General features: G+C 37.3%; 1 protein-coding gene across 1 annotated transcript in view; it reads right to left on the bottom strand.

Moving 5' to 3' along the window:
* Positions 1-22,377, bottom strand: part of IL1RAPL1 (interleukin 1 receptor accessory protein like 1) — a 685,271-nt gene that overhangs the window by 27,318 nt on the left and 635,576 nt on the right. Inside the window, exons 7-8 of the mRNA XM_052674171.1 lie at positions 12,253-12,385; positions 10,259-10,404 (exon numbers count right to left, since the gene is read on the bottom strand). Of these exons, the coding sequence (XP_052530131.1) occupies positions 10,259-10,404; positions 12,253-12,385 (279 nt within the window). The remainder of the gene's footprint in view (positions 1-10,258; positions 10,405-12,252; positions 12,386-22,377) is intronic.

The raw sequence follows: 22,377 nt of genomic DNA, 5'->3' as shown, positions 1-22,377 counted from the left end.
ATTGAAGGTGTCAGAAGCAGCAGGCTCAGTACAGCCATTAGTGTTGGCCCCTCGGATGGCTGCCATCATTTCACCTTCCTGTGTCTTGGATTTCCTTGTGTGAAGTGGGAAGGAGTACCTGGACTCCTACCTGGGAGAGGTTATTCCTGAATGGTGCCTTGTGACGGTGATGTGCATGAGAGCAAGAGCGTAGTAAACATGTCATAGCAAGGACAGAGTGTGAGGCTGCCTTTGTAATAATATGATTTTTTTTGGTGCTGCCTTATTCTGTCTTTAGCTTTGCAATTTAAGTATGACTGCTACAGCAGGCACTTCACTGCCTTTGATCTGCTTTTCCTGCTTAAACGTAGGTTTCTCGTAGTGGATGGATGCTAAAAAGGTTCAGTTTCTTCTGTGCATCTTCTGTGGCACAATACCACATCAGAGGGGAGAGACAAAAAGAGCAAACCTTTTAAAACCCATTTAACCTCTGTGTTACGTTGCTCAAATTACAGACCTTGCCCTCCTTAAGGAGCCTGAATGTAGAAAGTAGTAGAGGAAAATTACTTGGCCAACTCTTAGGGGGACAAGCATTCTGTTAAACACAACAAACGAGTGAGCGCCAAGGAGCTATGTTCAGAAGCACAGCAATCATTTAGTTACAGGCAATTAACAACAGTCCTCTGGTAGCACGGAAACAGTTCTACTCCAAGGGAAAACACATTGATTACTGCTGCAGTTGTAGATTGGTTTCTGAATAAATAGCTTCAATTTAAAATGAGATTTGTTACAAGCAGTTTGACCAACGGCTACAATTTTTTTTCCTTATCAGGAGTCTTTGGCCTGGAAAGCCAAAGAAAGAAACAGCTAATTAAAATAAAGTACGTCCTCTCTAAACATCTGCATGATGCAATGGAAATAAACGTACTCATTTTATACTGATCCTATCCTAATTATCAAGCATATCTTTGATCTTCACCTGAACTTAATTTTTTATAAGCTTCCCTTCTCTCTGTCACATGTGTAATGCACTTATCTTAGTTTACAAGAAAGTAAATAAAAGGGTGCCTTCAATATTCATATATTGTGACTTATACAATGTGCTTCAGAGACCTTACATTTAATGATCTGTGATAATTTAAAATTAATCTTATTCTATTCATTAGTTTGTATACAGCTGAGCTACTAAGAAAAATAATTATATTTCAAGCATCCTTTTGGGTGATTTATAACTCTTAGAGGATGCGTGATTTATAGCTGTGTATTCAATTTCTGAAGCTTTTTCAAAATCCAATTACAGTCTATCTAAGGTTTCAATTTTGCAGTCACGCAGATTGCTTAACTTCACAGACTATAAGTAATCCTTCTGAAGTCAATGGGACTATTCACAGAGCTTCAGGTTATCCCACACTTAAATCTTTGTAACTTTGTGCCTAGACTCATTTTCCTTCTCTGCTTGTCTTGGACAATTTCACTTATAAAGCTAAATGCTTGCTTAGATTCAATCTTCAATTTATCTAGATATAGGTTCCAAGACTTCAGTTATTAAGTAAACATTGAGATAATGTATATAATTAGGAAGGGGAGCAGTAAAAGATGATGATTTCTAAAACTCTCAGCTATTGTTTTCTATGAGAGAATGGAAAAAAGGCAGATACTGGTAACCTGGAGAGATGCATCATAAGATGTAGTTTTGACTGCAGAAGTGTGTTTCCAATAAAGGAAGGAGAAGGCCAGCTGATTCATCTGAATCTCATTTCACACATCAGCAGTAAACAGTAGACAGATATGACGAAGAAAGAAACCATACTCACAGTTTGAGAATGGAGAAGTATGCTGTTTTTTTCCTTTTTTTAATGTACATATATACATGCATTTGTATTATTATATATATATATATTCAACTCCCAACATTTTGAGATTTTTCTTCATTTGTTTCAAAGTACCAAATAAATCTGTTTGTATTTAAGAAAGATTGCTTTATGGATAATGTTGCAAGTAACCAACTGACAAATGTAGGACAATAAACTTCTGAAGCCCATAGATTTGGAGTAGCAGACATGAAGTGTTCATTAGCTTGATCATGAAACCATCTCTTAACAAAAAGCATACGCTTACTGCCAGCAAAGGGTCACACAGGACAGTAGATGTCTGCAGAGTTCACTTAAGATGTGTAATTTAAGTTACAGGTAGTTTTGTGGTTGTTTTTTTTTTTTTTTTAATGTTTTTCAGTGCAGTAGCTTCATTTTATCTGTTAGAAATACTGAGTTATCTCACCCTATTTACTAGATCAAAATATAATATAAGCACTGGAATAGGCTCCCCAGGGAGGTGGTTGAGTCACCATCCCTGACTGTGTTTAAAAACCGTTTGGACGTGGTGCTCAGGGATGTGATTTAGCAGAGGGTTGTTAGGGTGGTGTGGTTAGGTTGTGGTTGGACTTGATGATCTTTAATGTCTTTTACACCCTGAGCAATTCTGTGATTCTATATACTCCCTATTCATACAGGTATGTATGTATTAGTACCAATCCAAGATTGGAATCGTGTCAACACATTCACTGGTACAACAGGCAGCATATCCAAGCTGCGGTTCCATTGAATTTCTCAGTGCTACCAAAATACAGAAAATCATGTATGATAATGGTTATTATATTCCTAGCGTTGACATTTTTATTCCTTCTGAGAAGTGTGAGATACATGTTCTCAACAGAAGAATAATTACAGTCTTGAGTATGTTATTCTAAGGAAAGACAAGATTGGAAAAGACATAGATGCTGCAATACCATTGAAGTACACTAGATTTATATACAGAACACTGCATTTTAAAGGCAGTTTATACTTCAAACTGAAGGAAAAAAAAATCATTGTGATGCTGAATTGAAATAATGTCTAGTTAGCTTACCAAGTAAGCAAATTGTGTATGACTTAAACATTACTGATTAGGACAGCTTCTATTTGCTTATTGCCATACAGAAATCAAACATCCCACACCATTACTTCTTTTAGATCTGCTGAAAGAAATGAATGTAAGAAACACTTGGAGGTGCTAAAATGTGAAGAAAATAGAGCACCAAGTTCTAAGGATGCAAAATCATAAAACATACTGTTTACATTTCTTCCTAAGGATAGCATTAATGAATAATTTACATCTGCATGGCTTATAAAGCAATCTGTGACATTTTACTTTAAAATATTTTCTTCCTTGTTAATCAAGGTTAGAATTGAAGTTATATATATAGACATTACATAAAAAGAACATATCTCAAAAGTGGAACAAAAGCTGTTTTGAAAAGGAATATCTTAAACAACCAATTTGCTTGACAGTTCTTCAGAGAAGAACTGGATTTAGGCTCATGCTTGGTAATCTGGCTAATCTTTTCACTGGAGAAGTCTTACTTCACAGAATCACAGAATCACACAGTCTTACTTCAGTTTTAAAAGGATGAGAAAAACCTTGCTGATGAAGAGTTTTATGAATACTATCTGTCCAATACCATTCAAGAGCACTTTGCTAATTTACTGATTTTAGATGAGATACTGAGTGTAAAAAGAGCAGTCATTTTTGGTTAGGCTTGAGGAAAGTAGGCAGGATGTTTTACACTTTTGGCCCAGCATCACGAACTTCTTGAGCGACTGTATCTTTGTACTGCTCAGTAGAAGACATCCTGTAGGTTTCTTCAATGGCCATAGGGGAGGAAATCAATTCCCATCAAATCAAATCAAATTTTGCTTTCAATTCTGAAACAGAGAGGAGCTCATAAGAGCTTTTCCTGCTGTGCAGAGTAAAAGCTGAATGCATTATATGCTGAAAGATACATATGTGTGAGGTCTTAACAAACCACGTGGATCTGAGTTTCAGAGTAGTTTTGATTCCACTGAGACTTAAGAGCTGTGCTCTTAAAATTCCTGCTTGATATTTTCAAGTAATTAAAGGCAATTAACAGAAGCTGCAATATGAAACTCCTTTCTCTCATATCTCATGTGATATGAGCCATTCAGAAATTTCAGAAGCACCATGAAGCATTATGGCAAAGGGAGCTGTAACACAAGGTTTCTTCACAGAGGTTGGAAGAGCTGGTTCTTTTAATTGTCACACATGACTACTACTGTGAGAAACTGTATCTAATGACTGAAATGCTCATGAGATCAAAAATTTACATTATTTCAAGATCTTAATTCATAAAACAAATTTACACTACGTTGTGAATGACACAGTAATTTAATGTGCTTTTCAACAATTCCATTACCATTAACAGCTGGAGGAAGAAAAGTCAGAGTTTCCTACTATTCAGAATTTGCTATTAAATTATAAAGGAAACACTAATGCCATGTTTCTATGAGCATAACTTGCTTCCATTTCAAACATGTATTTTCATGGGCAAATTCAAACAGAACAAATCTCTTCCTTGTAACAATTTATTTTGTTTAAATTCTTTGTTTCCACTGAAAAAAAGTAAAAAGCTGCTTCAACCATCCCTGAGTTACTCAACTGCTTAGTGAAAGAACGTCATAGATACTCAATGACAGAGGAAAATAAACCCAAAACAGCACTGAAAATTGCACTGAGAAAAAGAGAAGAAAGATAAGAAGACACTGACAAAATCGCATAAGATATATTACCTGTTCCCAGGTTTGTTAGCTCTTTGTTAGAGAAATTTAAGTATATTATTTAGCTTCTAAAAATATAACTAAAATAAACATTATGATAATATAGAATTTGAGATTATTTTTGCTTCAGAATTTTAGTTGCAAGTATGCAAACAAAATTTTTCAAAAAAGTAATCACAAAATAAAACAATAATCTGGATTTCCAGCTGAATTTATAATTAAATGAGACCAGAAGGGATTTCATCCAGCATAAAAGTCATACTTTGTAAGATATAATACTGTAGAAGAACATTCTTTCTCATTATGCATTACATTTTTATTCGTTACATGAGGGTTTGTCTTCTTGAATTAAAAGCCTGTGAAAAAATAGAATTACAGTGTATCACAGAATCATAGTATCTTTAGAGTTGGAAGGGACCTTTAAAGGTCATCTAGTCCAACTCCCCTGCAATGAACAGGGACGCCACAGCTAGATCATGTTGCCCAGGGACTCATTCAGCTTCACCTTCAAAGTCTCTGGGGACAGGGCATCAACCACGTCTTTGAGCAATTTATTCCAGTGTCTTGCCACCCTCATTATAAAATAATTTTTTCCTTGTATCCAACTTAAATCTCCACTCTTTTAGTTTGAAACAATTTCCCCCTCTCATATCAGGACAGCCTCTGCTAAAGTCTGTCCCCCTTTTTTTTTCTTGCAGCCTCCATTTAGATACTGAAAGGCCACTACCATATCATCTTGGAGCCTTCTCTGCTCTAGGCTGAACAGCCCCAGTTCTCTCAGTCTCATGAGAAGTGCTCCATCCATTGGATTATTTGTGTGATCCCCCTCTGGATGCACTCCAACAGGTCTATGTTTCTCCTGCAGCAATGGTTACACATCTCCACAGTACTCCAGAGGTGGAGTCCTCACTATAGGAGAGACATAGACCTATGATTCAGTCCTTACATCACTTGCACTATGTGGTCTGTCATTAATAAATTTGTACTTAGAAGCTGTCAGTATTATTCTCAAAATTAATTTCTGCTAGTTTTCTCTACCTTGTTGAAGATTGACCTGTAAATGCTCCATGATAGCTATCATCACAAAGTAATAAAATCAGTTTTGGGTCTCAATAAGTGGATTTTTCTGCTCACAAAAAAACAGAAAATAACTTGATTACTTTAAAGTTGATAGAAAGAAATTTGGTCAGCAGTTGCAGAAAGAGAATGAAAGTTAGATCTCATGGGTGTTGGTCCTTCTCTATTGACATTACTACGCTTAAAATGCTCTGCTTCCTCTCCTCCGGCTCTACGTTAAATGCTCCCTATGCACAGAATTTGAAGAAAGTCCAGTGTCTAAAACTGATTAGCCAGCTGCACAAAAACATTGATCATAGGTTTTATCCTGTGGCAGTCAGAATGTAATAGAAGATCAGGAGAAAAGCAGGGTTACACAGCCGGAGATGCAGAGTGCCAGTACCTGGGCTCAGAGAGCCCAGATCTCCTCTGGGGCCAGATTCCTAACCTGGGGTAGATTTTCCTGCACCTCTCTATGAGCTTTCTCTTAGAACATGAGAGGCTCAGAATTTTTATTCCAGGGTTGAATCAGGGAGAAAGTAGAAGCCCCCTCACTTGACTGCATGCTCTGGGTGCTGGTGTGTAAAGGGAACACCATGAGCTTGTGTGTTAGGTAAATGGCTCCCTGTTGGACTGACTGGCATGAATGGTAAGAAGGATTCAAGCAGGATGTTCCCGGGGATTTAGACTTTCAATCACTTGCCCTTTCAGGATGTGTAATTGTAGGCATATCCAAAAGCTCAAGCTGGAATTTCAAGGTTGTACAGAATCACAGAATTGTTTGAGTTGGAAGGGACCCTTAAAAGCCATCCAGTCCAACTTCCCTGCAATGAACAGGAATACCACAGCTAGATCATGTTGCTCAGAGCTATTGCAACAGACTCTGCTCAAGTCTGCCCCCTTCTTTCTTACAGCCCCCCCTTAGATACTGAAAAGCAGCTTCAGGTCTCCTCAGGACCTTCTCATCTCCGGGCTGAACAGCCTCAGCTCTCTCAGCTTGTCCTCATAGGAGAGTTGTTCCATCCCTTTGTTCAATTTGTGGCCACCAAGTCTGTGTCTCTCCTGCACTGAGAACTCTACATCTGGCTGCAGTACTCCAAGTGAGACCTCACCAGTGCAGAGTAGAGGGGCAGGATCACCTCCCTCAACCTAATGGCTGTGCTTCTTTTGATGCAGACCAGGATATGGTTGGCTTTCTGGGCTGTGAGGACAACTTGCTGGCTCATGTTCAGCTTGCCATCCATCATCACCCCCTGGTCCTTTTCTGTAGGGCTGTGCTCTACCTGTACATCTCCCAACATATACTGATGGTACTTGTACAGCCATCACCCAGGTGCAAGACCTTACAGTTGTATTTGTGGCAAAATAAAAGGCAGAAAGGCAGTTGAAAGGCTTAAATTTGGAACCTGAGTACCCACTGCAGAATTTAGCCTTAAATATCTCTTTTCACAAGATCACTCTTTGTTCAGTTACAAAGCTTCCTGCTTTCTTACTCCTATTGATCTGAGTTATAATGTGCCACATATGATATATGAATGACTATAAAATTTTTTCAGGTAAATAGTGAACATTTGAGATTTAGCATTTCTGTTTTCTTACACTGGTTTAATAAAAAAAAAAAAAAAGAAGCAAGATCTATAACTAGAAAACCATGCAAAACTAATAACTTGCTGTTTAGAAAGCCAGTTTGCCTTATTTCAGGCCTCCATTGTTCTATGTGAGTAAATAATCAGAAATTAATAAAAAGCTAACTCATTCCTAGCAGAGACTAAATGTGGATCTAAACAGGAAACCTAAAACAAAGTGTTGTCATGGTGATATGCAGGAGACTAAGCAAGCAGTACAAAGCTCCTCTTCCGAGGAAACCTGAGAGACGAGCTTGCATTTCTGTCTGTGATGGTTAATTTATCATTTCACCAAAACAGTTGTCAACATACAAATTATATTGAAGCCTTATAACAGGTGTCTTTTGTTTTTTATGGGCACAACAGATTTTGATTCTAAATCACAATTTCAGATTTAGCCTTACTTAATCTTTTTGAGGAGCTTTTGCTATTTTTACATTTTGCTATTTAAAAGGGCAATTAAATATTGAGATTACTTCCTCTTCAGTATGTCATTATGAGGCCACATACTGTAATGAGTTTCACATACTGATTTCTCTGAAAAGGGAATGAAGGAAAGTAGGACCCTTGCAAAATTTGTGCATGCACACTTTAGATTTAGATAGATTTAAAAGCTGGCGGTCACATAACAAAAATGGCTTATGTGCCATGTCACTCTTGGTGTTATTGCTTGTATGGAAGGGAAAATAGGAACTAAACATCAACAAATGACTTAATACGTGTCAGTTAGTTAATTATTGGTTTTAAAGTAATTAAAGCCTTAAAATTCTGTCTTCGGCACTTCATGTAATCACTTTGCTATTAAAGAAGTTACAACACATTTGATCTGAGTGGGTTTCTGTTTTATTTATTTTTAGATTTTTGCTCTGAAATAGGTGTCTGTGGCCACCAACTGGTATACTTTAAAGTTCCAATTACTTAAGTTAATTTTCCATTTCAGTCCATCTGAGAAAATATGCCAAATGCCTATCTAAGTGGAACATCTAGTAATTACACCCACATCTCCTGAGAATCATTGAGAAAAGTTCATAAAAATAGCCATGAATTATTTCTTTTCAGTTCACTGGGGGTACAGAAAAGTCCATCTGCTTAAACAAACGAATCACACCATCGTGGGTTTTGGCTTCCTGTTAAACTCTGACAGATTTTGTATGTTGCAGGGTTAGAAGTAAAGACATCATTGCTGTGATATAAATTGAGATGCCATAAGTATTTCAGTACCATAGTATGAACCTAGTGTGCTTACCTGTACAGCCTAAAAAAACCACGGTAATGAAAGCAAAGTATGGACACTCCTTGCTGTCTTAAACCAGTAGGATGAAGTGTGATGCATCAAGCATAGGCATGTGAAGCACCTTATGGGAAGTAAAGTGAAGAAATAGAATCTAGGAACCTTGCTTTGTGAGAGACCCTCCACCTCTCTGTAATTATCGTCATACAAGATCTTTGTGGACATCAGGCTGACATCATGGAATGTGAGCGGTGAGTAAAATTAGGAAGATCTTTAGGTATTTCCGTCTTCATTTCAGAAACACTGGTGCTATGCAAATGTTATAAGGAAAGGATCCACAGTCAGACTACTAGGTACTCTGACAGGCTGGACTGCAGACAGCAAAGTGGATTGAAAACTGACTAGGCACAGGGGTCAGTTGGTGCGAAGTCTAGTGAGAGACCAGTAACTAGTGGCATACCACAGGGGTCAATACTGGGTCCAGTCCTGTTTGACATCTTTTCTGAGGATAAAAGTGAAGGGGACAGAATGTTTCCACAGTAAGTTTGCAGAAGACAAAAAACTAGAAGGAGTGACTGATATGTCAGAAGGTTGTGCTTCTATCCAGAGGGAGCAGGAGAGGCTGGAGAAATGTGTTGACAGCAAACTGGAGGAACAAGTCTGGGGACTGGTACAAGCTGGGGGCCACCTTGTGTAAAAACATCTAAAGAAAAAATAATTTGGAGGTACTGATGGGCACCAGGTTGAACACGATGTAGCAATGCGCCCTTGCAGCAAAGATAGCTAATTGTGTTCTTGACTGTATTACACAAAGTACTGTCAACAGGTGGGGCAAAGTGATCTTTCCTTTCTACTCAGTGAAACTGTTCCAGTTCTAGGATCAAAAGTACAAGAGATATATTGGAGCATCCATTGCAAAGAGCCAGGGAAATGACGAAGGTTCTCTGGAGCATCCCTCCTGTGAGGAAAGACTGGGACTGTTCAGCCTGGAGGACATGAGGCTTAGCGGAACCAGCAATATGTATAAATACCTAATAGGGAAGGTGCAAAGAGGACAGAGCCAGACTCTTCTCAGTGGTGTCCAGAGACAGGACAAGAGGCAATTGGCTCAAAATGGAATGCAGGACACTCTGTCTGAACTTTAGAAAGTTTACTGTGCAGGTAACAGAGCCCTGGCACAGGCTGCCCAGGCAGGCTGTGCTTCCTGGAGATCTTCAGAAGACACTTAGGCATAGCCCTGGGCACTCTGCTTGGGTAGGGGTTGGGTTAGGTTACCTGAGGCCCATTCCAACCTCAACCACACTGGGATTCTATGAGGTGACTACATTGCTATGTATATTATTCCATCATGTGTCTGCATTGATAGAAATAGAATTTATTTGTCGCTGGCTTTTTTTTTTTGTTAATATTGGATTTTATTTCTTAGAGAAAATGATTCTGGTTTTATTAACTTTAACTTCCTACTATTTTTTTTCTCTATTGAGTCTTCATTAGTTTTAAAGTTCATGAATTATTAAATGCATCCGTGAAAGAAATATAATTAAAAGGTGTTATTGTGTTTATGCTAGTGACAGCCTGAATTAACAGCAACCTTTCTGTTTTATTTTGAAAGTTATATGAATGCCTAGGGAAAACAATCATTACCTATTAATATCTCAGGAAAACAAAATTAACATTTTTGTCAAAAGGAAGTTTTACACACACAGTCAAGTTTCCCCTACAATGTATCATTTAATGGGAAGAAGATGTATATTTACCCCTTTTATGTAGGAGAATACTGGCGTGCCGGCGTCCGTTTCCATTCTCAACATAGCATGAGTAATTGCCGAGGTCTCCTTCCTCCACAGAATTGAGAATCAATGAGATAGAAACTTCCTGTTCCCCAAGATGTTCCTTGAGAACCCTAATAAAAAAAAATAATGTCTGCTCTTCTGCTTGTGTCACAGTATAGGAATAGATAACAATGACATAATAGTGCTACTTACAATTCTTAGCTCTCAGGCTTCAAATTTAGCTATGGTTTTATGAAATCCTAATTAAATTATATCATGCCTTTTTCTCATTCACTTCTAATGAAGAGGTTTAGTTTTGTAAATATTAATGAGAGTTTCAGTTAATTGTATTTAAACATGATGATGCACACACTGATAACACATTATTGCACACTCTGATGGAGACCCTGATCAGTAGTTTGTAGAGTTTTGAAATGTTAGAACAGAAAAAGTGAATACAGTTATTTTCAGGTTTAGAGTGATGCTAGTAGTCTTGACCAACACACAGTTTGTATACTGAAAAGTATATTACTTCAATGTATTATAAAATTTAGTATTGTAAGTAAGTCAGTAAAATAAGCTAGAATGCCAGATGCCACTCATTCATACAGACAATAATGAAAAGCAAAGACCAGCATAACTTTCTACTTGTCTTCCTGTTGCTTTCCCCCTTATCAAGCCTAACAGCGGCTTTAGAAACCTGGAAAAGCAAATGAGAAACTTCTACACGCTTCTCCCTTACTTCACACCTGACAAAATATGTGGTAGCCAGTCTGCTGGGTCCTCAGTCCACAAAAGAAAAAAGTGGTAATGAGGTTTTTTGTCTTTTTTTGTTAGCTTTCAAAATGCCACATCTGCTTGAAAGGCTTATAAATATTTTTACATAAGAAATGCAGCTAATTAGTTGTCTTGTGCTATTTAGTGCATTGATCTTGAAATTTATAGAATAAAATTGACGTACACTGATGAAATATATCTCAATATACAAAAACAAAAGACCCTGAACATCTATGTGGCCTTCTTGAATTTGGTAAAGGAAGTTTCTTCCTTTAAACAGAAGTAGTCCAGGCCAAAGCTGAAAAAGAAAGTGATGTTTGTCTTTTCATGAAGTAATAAACTCTCATGTATGAGTTCAGGTAAAAATAAGCTCATAGTTCTATTACAGACAATTTTGGTGAATATAATACACCTGTGATTATTTAACTTCCTTGATAGTACACAATTAGATTTTCCAACATTTCTGTGTTTATCCATGATGTACAAACACAGTCATATGCACACACACAATTATAAATGAAAACAGAATCTCTTTAGATCCAAGTAATTACATTATATTGGAGTTGGGAAGCTATGTCAAGTATGTTATTCACTGTACAAACCCATTTTTTTTCTCAGTATCCAAATGAGATAACACTTTTAGAAACAGGAAAAGTACATGACGTGAATCACCAGATTCTTTCTATAACAAATATTTCAGCAACTATAACCAGCCCACATAACAGGAGGTTTAGATCTCACAGGCCAAATAACATCCCAGGAAACTCAGTTCTTTCTTTGAAGAAGAAAAGTCAAAATATTCAGAAAGAGAATTCAGACTTCAGCATTTATTTAAGAACTTGAATTTTAAAATACTTATTTTGACCTACTTTTCTTGGTATATTTACTTTTCTTTATTTTTTTTTCAGTAACTAATGGTAATGTTTAGTAACTTAGTGCTACTGGTTTTGGTAGTTTTCCACAGTTTGGAAAAATCTTTATGACACTAAATGAGCTTTTGCAGCTCTCTTTGCACCAGGTCTTGCTATATTTTTCCATTCTCTACAAATGAAATTGAAAAAATTTAAGTGAACATTGTAAAAAAGGGAACGAACCCCAAATGTTCCTGAATTAATCTATAGTAATTACTACATTAACTGTCAAAAAAGATATTGACTAAGAGACTATATATATGTATATATATATAAATTTATTTTTTTTACCTGATATCACTTTCCCAGACTCGACTATCATCCAAATCTTCAATAAACTTCTCCCCTTTCATCCAGTAGATTAAAGGACTGACATCTCCACTATATCCAAAGAAAGCTCGGCAGGTTAGATTAGCAGAACCCCCTGTTAAAAAGAAAGAAGGAAAATATGTTATTTCAGAATTTACAAAAAATATTCATATTTGAATCAGTAGCTGTTTTAAACAATGTACATTTGTAAACACCCTCAACTTCCAATCATTGTTGGAAATGTCCAAACATATCTACTTTACTTGCAGATGGTTTTCACTGTATTTCCTGAAAATAAAGACAATAAAATTGAGCTTAAATGTTGCATAAGAACAGGATTCAACTTTATATGCTTTCTCAAATCTCTTAAAATTTTTGAACTTTTTTTTTTTTTTTTAATATGGAAACAAATTCGGGATGCTGTATAACAGGAAGATGAGTAATTATTAAATATGTCTTATCTGAAATGATTTATGATTTTCAATGAAAGAATCTGACTCCTCTAACAGGCTTGAATTCTCATTTCCACGCCATAAACAGTGCAGAATTGCATTAGAAATTGAGCTGCTTTTAATCATTTTAATAAAGCTTACCTACAGTTGATACAACAATATGTCATTTGTCAGCAATGTCTACTAAGGAGACAGGAGTATGCCAGTACTTGAAAATAGGAGAAGGTCTCACTCATAATCAAAAAGTTTGAGCCCGCATCTCTGGTTAAGGAGACAATTTCATGTCATTCAGAGCAAAGAGAAAATAAGCTAAAGATCTTTAAAGAGAGGGCAAAAACTCTTTTAAATATATTTTCTGTGCTCCTTGGAGTAGTGCACAGGACTGTTCTTTGCAAAATCATCTTCTTACAACATCACCTCCTGAATGGTCAGTACACCTTCCTAGAAACCCATCTCCTTGATCACTATACAGGGAGAGCTCAGAAAGTGCCATCTGAAAGATGGATCTCACTGGAGAGATTTTGGCGATTCTGAAGCCATTTGCAGGGAATGAGATGATCATTATGACACCAATTAATGAGAGTCAAGGGCATGAAAAATGGGATGTGATAAACTTCCTGACTGTTCCCAGGACATTTGAGTAGATGCAAACTTGCTTTCTCGGAGCAAATGCACAATATATATAAACTAACTGTAACACACAAATATGTGGAAAGGAAAAAACAAAACCATGAGGGATTATGAATACATTGGCTACAGTCATCCAGGCTAGCATATGTTCAAGGCTGTGAAATGCCTAGTAATCACAGCTCATAGCAAGGTTCTGTGATAAATGGATAACCCCTATGCTGACACCACTGTCAGAAGGAAGAGCGCTAACTCATCACTGCCACTTCTTGGGTTTTTTCTGCAGCTTTCCTACCAAATCAGGGTATGGCTGAAAATTTTTGGCTCTTAGGAGCTGGTAAGATGACAGCTGTTGGAACTGTGGCTTCTGGACAATTTATCCAGCATTCACAGAGATTAGGCACCATGGGTTCTGAACCATCAAATCTCTTTGGGCTCTTGCAGCTAACAGGCACCCACTAAGCTGCTTTATACACTGTGGAGGCCTCTAAGACTAACAGGCAAATACTAACATACATATGTTGCATTTTTTTTTTTTTTTCTTTCTCTTAAAAAGCATATATATATATTGAGGGGAGAAATGTAAAAAAACCAAACCAAACCAAAACAACAAAACAACAAAACAATAAAAACAACAAAACAACCTCTGTAAGATAATAGACTTTCTTAAATTCTTAAAGAACTTTTCCCCCTAAATAAAATATTTGAACACCTTTTTAAACACAAAATCCAAAGTTTCCTTTCAACATGAAATATTTCACCTGAGAAATAGATTGGGAAGGATGTACTGCCTCTTAATAGCACTGTGTAAATTACAGTTGCTGAGAAAAGGCCATTAACGTGCCAGGTGTTCAGGTATAAATTACCTATACAGTCTACCTTGACCAATCTTCACACAAAGCCAGTGGGAAGTTCATTAGTAGGTCATCAAGAAAGATTCAGTGATCATCTAATGACCAGCTGTGACCATTAATGAGGAGGTCTGTACTCTTGAGCTTACAGCTCTTAGCAGAAGGCAGTGGAGCTTACTTGCTGGAGCAGAGATGCTTACAGCTGTGGGTGCATGTATTTAATAGATAAAGATTTCCTGAAGAGCAATATTATATGCAGATCTTGATCCCTACTCCAGGGCCATTCCCACATGAGTGCGAGTATGCTAAGGCTTCATTTCTCAGTAGAAGCACACCTTTGAAGTGAACAGTCAGAAGAAAAACAGTTTAGAATGTAAGTTTGACTGTTCTATATGGGCAGTCTGTTTTGAGAAGTCTGCAGATTTTTAGAAAGTGGTTAAAATTAAAGTAAATAAATACAATAGCTATTTTGTTTTGTGTTTAAGCTAGCGTACAAAACAACCTGTCAGCTGTTTTGTAGGTATCATTTACAATTTACACCAAGCAACTATTTTCCTCTGTGTTTTCCATGCTGAAAAAATCATAGGAATGTGCTGAGAACTGTAAATGCTCATTGAGTGGGTATGACTAAGTGGGTATTGAGTGGGTATGCTTTTTATGCCATTAATTTAAATTTTCCTGTAAATGCTGGATTATTACAGTTTTATAGTTCACCTCTGAAGGGATTTAAATGCAAGTTTTAAATGAACTACTGGGGAAATCCATATCTATCATCTTTGTGGTGAGATGCTGTAAAATCTTAAGAATGTTCTGCTTAATCTGGATCTTTGTTAAGTTTGTTATTATTTATTTAATTTTAACAGACTGAAGTCAAGAGTCATGAGATTGGAGTCGTTAGATGAAACTTAAATTCATTCATTTATTAAAACAGTCAAGAAAGGATAAATAGGAAAAGACACTTTGGAGCTTTTCAGCATAGCTCCATTGCTTTGACCTTGAAAGAGAACCATAAAGACATGTAAAATGACACCTAAAAAGTGAGCTTCAATTAAGTATTTCTCCATCATCCTTATTTCTGAAAATTTGAGTTGATTTTTGTAAAAACTGGAATAAACATCGCTAAATATTACTGCTGTTTCTTGTGATAAATTTGCACTGTCAACTCTAGCTTGATGAGTTCAAATTAAATTAACCCAAAGGTCTTTGCTATTTTAACTAGAAATAGTTTTTGTTGCACAGACTCCTTTTGAGTAGACTGAAGTGTGAGGAAGTACAACATGTACTTTCTTGCAGCAAACAAATGCAGACAGCAGATTAACATGCTGGTTTGTGCCCATTTTTGCTAATAGGCAACATCTGGGACACTTTGTAAACTTCTTTGGGAACCTCTGTCCAGGAGAGGGCACTGCCTAACTTCCAAACTTTTTTTTTTTTTTTTTTTTAATCAAAACAAATTCTTATTGTATAAGCTCTAATTAAAAACACTGGCTTGCTAAGAACCTGCTAGTTGTAATTAGCAAAAAGAGAATATTTTGTGGTTGGTGAAATGTCATCTGGTATGGGCAGTTTGAATTGCTCTCTTACTCATCGAGTTATCATACACTGTGATGACGCCAGTTCCAACTTCAGATTCAACAGATTCTTCATGGGAAATGCAACGATTTTGTGAGAAGCAGTGATAATTATCAGACACCTTCCTCAACCTCTTTCTAAATGAATTCTTAAAGATATGTTAAAAGAGTGAATTCAGAGCCATGAACAACATCTAGAAATGCTGAGGGCTGAGAGAGTGGAAATGTTGTGTGCTTAAATATGGGACTTCTTTTTATTGTACATTGTAAAGCAATTATAACACTTATGCATAGGCGATACCTACACACTTACAAGCATGCCATGTATTTGTAATATTGACTCTTCAAAATGAAATTGTAAATGGCCAAGGCAGATGGAATCAAAATCTCTCACACACAAATAAGATTCTTTTCATTCATTTCAGAGGAAAAAGTACTGATTAAGTATCTTCAGCCTTCCAGGTGGAGGGATGCAAAAATTACTAAATTCCTAGGTCTGATGGAGAAGCGAATACTTCTAACAAAGTCAATGACCCACTTAGATTGCCAGTGTTATCTGCCAAGCCCAGCAGGCAGGTAGGTAGGTAGAATATGTTCGTGTTTTCAAGGAAGTTTCACATCCTAAGGCAGTTTCTCAAAGCCTTGTTATAAACATGACTAAAAAGGAAATAGAAGAAAAATAACTGTACATACAGCTTTCAACCATGATACTTGATCATGTGGGACCTGTAAATCTTCCCTTAGAGCAAGGTGATCTGCAGGGATTCCTCTAGAGTCCTTCCTTGCCTACACAAATAATCACTTGCTGCTATGCTGCCCACTGGTTCACATGACTATTTTTGTATCTTGATAACTTGTACCCTTTTACCAGATTGTAACTGTCTTATTATATCTTTCACATAGTGGGTTAGGCCAAGTTTTAAAATAAAATAAAATATTGTTTTCTGAAATATAACTGCAAACTGGGAACTAGTAAATTCCAATCTTCTCACTGAGTGGTATGTTGTGACGTCTTTGGCAAGTCATCATGTCTTACATCTATACAATTGCAAAGACACAACGTGCAATTTTCCTCTACTTAGAATTCAGTGGATGTAGATTTGGAAAAGGCTGGGTATTATCATTGCACTAAATACTATTATACAAGTGTGATACAAACTGACTGAATGTGATTACAGAGCTATATCTCTTCATTAATAGACTTGTCTCTATTCTGCTATGCCACTAAGCAGAAAGTTGATTGCATGAGACTTACATATTGAATGAGTTCCTCAGGCCACAAATGTGTAAATTCGGAGTACACACAACCAGTCCTCCAAAATAAAATAAAAAATAAAAAGTCTGAAGGTTTGCAGCAAGATCAGAGAGAGACTGTAGCTTTTGAACCTTTTCTGAATTTGTAGATATCACTACTTATTAAAAAGGTTAAAAATTACTTCTAGAATTTCTGATTTTTAGCTTTTTAAAAAAGTTTTTGTCTTGCTCATTAGAGGTTTTTCTGTTTGTTTGTTTGCTTGGTTGCTTTTTTTTACATAGAAACTAGCTCTCATTCAGCAATAGGGCCAGACTAATTTGCCCATGTGCAGTCATTCACTGTCACATGAAAAGCCTTGTACTGCACAGGGCTTCCAGCTGCTGAATTACAGTTCAATAGTACAGAAATCAGTGTAGGTGTCTGTATGTCATTCCTTACATGTTGCCTGCCAGCCTTGAGCTGTTTGAGCCTGTAGTTAATAAGGTGCTATACTGAAATATACATGGTTAGATCTAAGATTAACCTTAAAGTATTAAACTTTTCTGATGGACTGCATCATAGTTTGTGAAGGAAAAGAAATTCAAATCCCTTTTGCTTGGAATGGAATCTTTAGCAGCAGGACTGCTATAGACAGTCAATGAGAATAGTGATTTCTACAGCAGACTGCAGAAAAATAAGTGATCTATGGGACTCTGGACTTAAAATGCACAGGACATTTCTCAGATATGTACATTGTCTCACTAACCTTCATTTCACATGAAGAAACAAAACCCCTGAACCAATAATCTTGATTTTCCTAGCAGCAGGCCTTCCCTTGTGATAGATGGTAACGTCAGACTGATAAATTAGCTGTTCAGTAAGAATTTTTCATAATTTTCTCTTCAGAAGTAGTGTGTGGAGTGGGAGACAACTATCACAAGCATAAAGCAAGAGTCACTAAAGATAAGCAAATTCACCAGAATTGTTTTGCAAGCTTAACTTTTACTCCAGACGCTCTTTCTCTCTTTCTTTCTTTTCTTTTCTTTTTTTTTTTTTTTTCTTTTTTTTTTTTTTAAGACAAATGCATTTCTCTAATTCTTTATTCTTGTGCTCTCTGTCAGATAAAATGACAATTTCTGTTTCAAAAGCTTAGCTGTTTCTAGATATGTCACAAGAAAATATCCTTTATAACAAAATATCTTCAATAAAAATATCAAAGAGGTGGCTTTAAATGTCGAACATCACTTGTTTTTCAGCTCTTACAGTCTTACAACTATTTATGTTTAAATCTGTCTATACTGTGCATAGCTTAGCATTCTTCAGTCTTTTGTTTCTTTATTCTTCATTGACCATATTGCTTTTGACTATAGTGCTATGGCTCTTGCATTTTAATGGTGCTACATGGCAAGAGCAAGCTTAGATGAAGATCCCTTTGCATACAGGAGTCCTATATGGGAAACAATACTCTGAATGGTCTCTACACCTTGTAGAGGTGAAAAGAGGCAGATAGTTCACAGGCCTATGAGTGCCACTGCCCTGCAGCAATTTCTGACTGTCAGGATGGCCTCTTGTGACCTTAGCTTTATTCCATATCAAAAGGGGGTCATGTTTTGGGGGACTCCTTGAACAGCAAAAAGGGTTTCCTATTTATTTTACATTTTAGAAAGATTAGATTAGGCAAAATTTGAAAATAATTTGATGTGCCTCCAGTTAAAAATACTTACTGATGAGAAATACATGAAGAGCTAGAAATTAAGAGTTCAGTATACGGCTTGGAGCTCCCAAGAAACTGTCAAACTGGGAGAATTACTCTACAACTCAAATAAGATATTTTCAAGCCATTACAACACTTGCATTTTCTTCATTCCCATCAAAAATCCAAAGTCAAAACAAGAGAATGAAATTAGACAGCTTCTTTGAGGCAGAACACCAGCATCACTAAACATGTTCTGTTAAGGAGCTACTGGTTCATAATGGGTAAATCTCAGTCCACCCACGAATCCTGAAATCACAATAACTTTGTAATATAATATGCTTGCAATGTTATAGTGTCCCTTCCATTTTGCTTTCTTTAACCCATGCAAACTGTAGAAATAACACTTTTTTTATTTTTATTTTTTTATTTTTTACTTTTTTATTTAATGACTTTTTTAACCTGAAGATTATTAGATTATTGACACAACAGATGAATCCATTTAAATCTCTTACCATGGAGGTTTTGCTATAAATCTTGTTCTTTCTGAACAGAATACACTGGTTTTGCTTTGGTCTCTCGAGGGTGTTAGTCCGTACCAAAAATCACTGAACATCAATCACGGCAGCCAGCTGCAGCACTAGCACCTTCCCTCAGCCTCTTGCTCAGGTGCACCATACAGTGCTTTCCATGTAAGGGAAAGGCAAACTCTGTCCTGGATTCTAGATAATGATAAATTGCTCACTTTTTTTTCCAAAAGAGTTTAACTCTGGGGAGCTGTAGCGAACAACTTACTGTGTCAGAACACACTTAAACAATATCAATAACCTTAAGGAACAGATCTGGCAATTCAGTTTACATACGAATTATCAGCTATTCAATATTGTGTGGCTGTTTTAGCCCTGGACTACACAGCGCTTAGCAAGCAATGACAGAAATGGAGCTTTACTCTGTGGTTTTACAATACCTGTTCCTTCTCTGCTTTGGAAAGAGAGATTGTAGTGTCTGTGTAATCATTAGATACATTAGAGTTCACATAGCAAATGCTCAGCTTTTGAGTCACATATATGTATGTTGCTCCAAAAGTAAAGCCTCTCATTTATTTCCACTGAGACTACAATCAATACAAAGAGCACAATAACACTGTTTGAAGAACAAATTCTTGCTGTGCATTTCTGCCCCACACAACAGCTTTTCCCTCTCGTTCCTTTTCATGGGAGCATCTGCTCCACACTGAAGCCTGCCTAATGCTCTCAGCCCCAGAAACACGCTTTTCCTACTCTTGTTTTCTGGATTGATGAAGGCCTGTGATCCTCAACCAGTGGTGCTATTTTTGCACCACATGTGACAGATGGGGGGAACTAATCTTGTTCTCTTGAATAAAACCTACTCAAGGTCTGGCTTTAGGTTGAATACCTCTCCTTGACAGAAAAATAGCCTAGCTGGATTAGGGACACAAAAGGAAGAAGCAAAGCCAGACATGCCCATCTATGTTTGAAGCAGGTGCAGTGCTGAGCATCATAAAACACTTTTTTTCAAAAATAATTTGCTCAATCAAGAGCAATTAATCATCAGATTGCTTTTGTTTCTTGTATATTTCTCTCAAGAGAGACCTGAATGCTGGAAAATCTGAGCAACTGCAAGACTTCCATAGTTTATCTTCTTGTAGCAGCCATGTGGGCCTGCAGCTCTCCTTCATCCTCCTTTACTTGCAGTTTCTACAGTTACACTGTGTAGGATCCTGCCAACAAAGATCCTGAGAGGTTTAGGGCTCCTGGATACAAAGCCAAATTCCTGAAGTCTGCTAGCAGGACATCAATCCTCATTACCGGCACAGCTGTGAGTTTCCTTATTGGTTTGTATGATGTATCCTTGTCTTGCTGCACGCCAACCAATACTATAATTTTTGTTTTACTTTGTTTACCTTTTGTTTACCCTGAGAAGTATGGGGAAGAAAGTGAAGCAAAATTTGACTTCGCTCCATCAAAGTCCTAGGAATGAAGAACACTGTGACTTTTACAAACAGGAGGGGAATCAACTCTTTGAAAGGGTAGATAACTGCAGGACAAGGAGAAATGGTTTTAAGTTGAAGGAGGAGAGATTTAGGTTGGATGTCAGGGGGAAGTTCTTTACAGAGAGAGTGGTGAGGTGCTGGAACAGGTTGCCCAGAGAGGCTGTGGATGCCCTGTCCCTGGAGGTGTTCAAGGCCAGGTTGTATGGGACCCTAGGCAGCCTGGTTGAATGTGGAGGTTGGTGGCCCTGGCCCTGCATGTGGCAGGGGGGTTGGAGATTCATGATCCTTGAGGTCCCTTCCAACCCTGGCCATTCTGTGATTCTGTGATTCTGTGATTTTAACTATTTTTGCATGCCTCAAAGTGAGGTATGAAAGCACCTATGAGTGTAGTAGTAATGTAAAGTACTGCTCACCCCACTGCTCATCCCATCCATGCCCCACCCACGGCTTCCAGAGTGGACAACTGTCCACGAAGGAGCTGTCAAATCCACTGTTACTTGTGACATGGAGCTGGAGTTTTAATCCAGATCTGCAGAAGAAGAGGCTTTGTTAACTCTTGCACTAGCATAACTCACATCTAAAGTGTACTGTTGCAGTTAAAGGCTTTGCCTTTTATTGCTGCAATAATCTGTGTGTGCTGTTACCTATTGCTGATTAATTAAGCAAAGATGCAATTTTAGAAAGTGTTTAGTATGATGTTTACTTTTAGTCCTTTGCATTCTAAATGTCATCCCTTTTAAAACGTGGTAATTACAGACATACAAAAATGAGTATTATTTATACAACAGACCAAAATGCATGGCCTTAGGCACAAAGTAATGCATAATTGCTTATTCAGCCAATTTCTTAAATGTATGATGTACGCTCTTTGCGGAGTTCGCACTTTGTTCAAAATGAAGTCCTATGGAGTAGCTGAAGTAAGATCAAGAGGAAAAATAAAGCCTTCAAAATTCCTTCCACTTTTGCAGAAAAATATTTTTTAAATTGGGATTCTTAGTCTTCAAATACAAAAAGTGGGAAGGAACAAAGCAGCTAGCCATACAGAACCAAAGCAAAAATCCCCATCCCAGCAGCTGTACCTGACTGTGCTCAATAGCAGAATGCCAACATCTAGATATCAGAACCACAGTCTCTGAAATTCTCTTGCTTTATGATGAAAATGTCAGCAGTCTCGGAACTACAGCAGTGCTAATAATTAGAAGGAGGGTCATATGGCTGACTGCTTTGGCAATTATCTGTCTGTTCTAGCAGGATGTACAGTATTGATTTTAAAATGTTCTGTCTGTATCCTCACATAGTACAATGAGGTGTTTTGGTAAAAGGTATTCCAGTTTTTAATGTTTAAATCAGTGTTGTGTGGGCAGGAGTTTTGTCACTGGGATTAGGATGTGACCTCTCCATGGATACCAGGAATCTGGATGGCAGTAATGAGGTGTCCTCTTAGAGGCAGGATGCTGGCACCTGCCAACCAACACAGCAGTAGCCAAGGAGAAGATTCCAGCAAAAGGTTGAGCTGCGGGGGAGAAGATATTGGTTTTTTTCTTCAAACCAAAAAACCTGAACATGCCTAGTGCTCTGTGTTTCCACTGTCGTCCTTTCACATCCCATGCCCTCCTCTCCATCCTAGAAATCTCCTTGTCTGGAGATGGCTGCAGGATGAACACT

This window comes from Tympanuchus pallidicinctus, unplaced genomic scaffold, assembly GCF_026119805.1.
Source record: "Tympanuchus pallidicinctus isolate F22 unplaced genomic scaffold, pur_lepc_1.0 scaffold14, whole genome shotgun sequence".
In the NCBI taxonomy this organism is placed as follows: Eukaryota; Metazoa; Chordata; class Aves; order Galliformes; family Phasianidae; genus Tympanuchus; species Tympanuchus pallidicinctus.
This window is presented reverse-complemented; position numbering and strand designations above follow the sequence as displayed.